This window comes from Miscanthus floridulus, chromosome 13 (genome assembly GCF_019320115.1).
Source record: "Miscanthus floridulus cultivar M001 chromosome 13, ASM1932011v1, whole genome shotgun sequence".
NCBI lineage: Eukaryota > Viridiplantae > Streptophyta > Magnoliopsida > Poales > Poaceae > Miscanthus > Miscanthus floridulus.
The window spans coordinates 68,433,303-68,435,495 of record NC_089592.1 but is presented as its reverse complement, the minus strand read 5'-3'; the positions used below and the strand labels follow the sequence as shown (position 1 = coordinate 68,435,495).

At 44.7% G+C, this 2,193-nt stretch overlaps 1 protein-coding gene across 1 annotated transcript; it reads left to right on the top strand.

The window, feature by feature from the left end:
- The first annotated feature begins 582 nt into the window (after nt 1-582).
- LOC136498999 (uncharacterized) lies at nt 583-1,985 on the top strand. The gene is made up of 2 exons (XM_066494696.1): nt 583-1,016; nt 1,858-1,985. Exons 1-2 carry the CDS (start codon nt 625-627, stop codon nt 1,862-1,864), a joined length of 399 nt encoding a protein of 132 aa, XP_066350793.1. The 5' UTR covers nt 583-624; the 3' UTR covers nt 1,865-1,985.
- Nucleotides 1,986-2,193: the final 208 nt, after the last annotated feature.

Sequence of the window (2,193 nt, the reverse complement as noted above, 5' to 3'; positions counted from 1 at the left end):
AATATGAGCCCGACAGGGAAAAACCCGTCGTCTGGGCTGCGCATGGATTCAGGCCTAGTAATTAATTTTGTATTTGTTTTTGACGTGAATGGGAAACAATCTAAAAGACCGTCTGAAAAAAAACAATCTAAAGATAGTCTCCCGAAAGACACGATAGCCGGCCGTTCTCGTCACTTTGGTCGTATTTGGCTTATAAGACATGGCTTATTAATCAACGAATAATATTTTTCTTTTATACTAAATTAGTAACAGTACTTTCAGCCATGGCTTATAAGCCAAACAATCAAACAAACATGGCGCTGATCACACATAACAATTAATTTATCACGGATTAATTAATAATTAATCAATTAGAAAGCGTCCCTAGGAAATAGGAATTGTAGGCAACCTACTCTACTCTACTCTACCGGGTCACGATGTCACCACCTAACGCGCGCGCCATTCCCAACCATCTTTACCCAGGACAGTAGAACAAACTCACCCACCCTCGTCTATGTTCGTGCAAGCAAGGTAAAGCATCATCGTATATACCACCGGTACCCTGCACGCCACGCCCAGCTCCACCTTCAATTCGTTCTTCATCCAAGTCACCAGGAAATTAAACATATACAATCACGAAGCAACATGGCAGGCATAGGCATGGCCAGCGACGGCGATGACCGGAAGAAGGTGGTCGCCGACGACATCGACGACGAGGACGAGCTGTTCGAGCTCGACATCGACCTCCTCGATGGCCACCGCGGCCATTACTATTCTGCTGCCGTCGCCGACGACGGGCAGCAGCAGCAGCATGCTCTGCTGGCCAACTGCCTGCTGCCAGCACGGTCGGTGAGCAACGCGGTGCCGGTCGACGCGAGCAGCGCGCTGTCGTCGTCGTACCCCTACTCCGGCTACTACTACAGCTCCAGGAGGCTCGTCTCGGGTGGCGGCGTCGGCAGGAGGTTTCTTCTTGGACGGCCAGGGAACTCGGCCAGGTTTTGCTTCTCGAGCAGAGGCTTCGATGCCTACTTCCAGAGGTACTGATCGATCGGGCGTTGAACCGCTGAATGACCCAGCAAACAAATATGCACGTTTCGTTTCGTCTCTACTATGGTTCAGGATGCAGGGCACGTCCATCATCATCAAGTCTGATGGCTTCCAAAGTGGCTTGGTGTTCAGTATTCAGCTTAGTCTCATGTACAGTTATTTTGTTTCGTGCCCTTATTCTGTACATGAATAAATGAATGCTGAAGCAAAATTATTCTGCGAGTATTATGCACAGATAGTTGCATTGTGATGTTATGCATTTCTAGTTTCACAGTTTTGTCATCTCCATGTTCAATTTTCTTTCAACACTTTTATGAACCAAGCAACAATTAATGATCAGTGTTAAATTTAGAAGCAGAGATCAATGGACAGTAAATGAATACCACCTGCACCATTTTAGTAAGTTCAACAATTAATCAGAAAACAATGGATAGTCTGAAAAAATAGGTCATAAATCAAATAACGATGAGTAAAACAAAGGGCCATAGATCAAGTTTAGTTTTGGAATGTAGAATGGTGTAGTGTGAAGTTCAAAGCTAAAAGGCATTGATAAACTGGTGTACCGTTTCAAAATAGGAACAAATTTTGTATTGTTTATGCATGTAAACCTAGTTTAAGATTAGGCCCCAATATCCACCAGATTAATCACCTCTTTTGTGGACATGGGCCAGGAAAAATATAGCTGTGATGCCTGCCGTATAAACCATAATCCAACTTTTCTGACACTAGAGAAACCCGTGACTGGAGTTATACACAAACAAATAAAGAACGACCCAAATTCATGGAGCAGTTCCAGGCTTCATATGTTTTATTTGCAATTTTTTATTGTAGGAACTAGTAACAGTCGAAGGCTGAGAGCAGGGACTAAAGCTCACAATGCTTAGAGTTCGAGGCACACGGAATATAACTTCCACAGTTGCATGGTTCACAATGAATTGGACAGCATCGGGACATGCAAGTACAGTATACAAAACTGTCACTAGATGAATCAAGAATGAACAGGAATCCTATGGTCATTCTGTGTTGTGAACATACCAAGAGTGTCATAAAGTGGCACAGATACGTATGAATATGAAGCACAATCATGGTGACGGGTCCATAGACCCAGGGTCCCCAACGGGACCGCTTCCCGTAGCACTTAGCCCAACGGAGGGCGTCGCAACAACG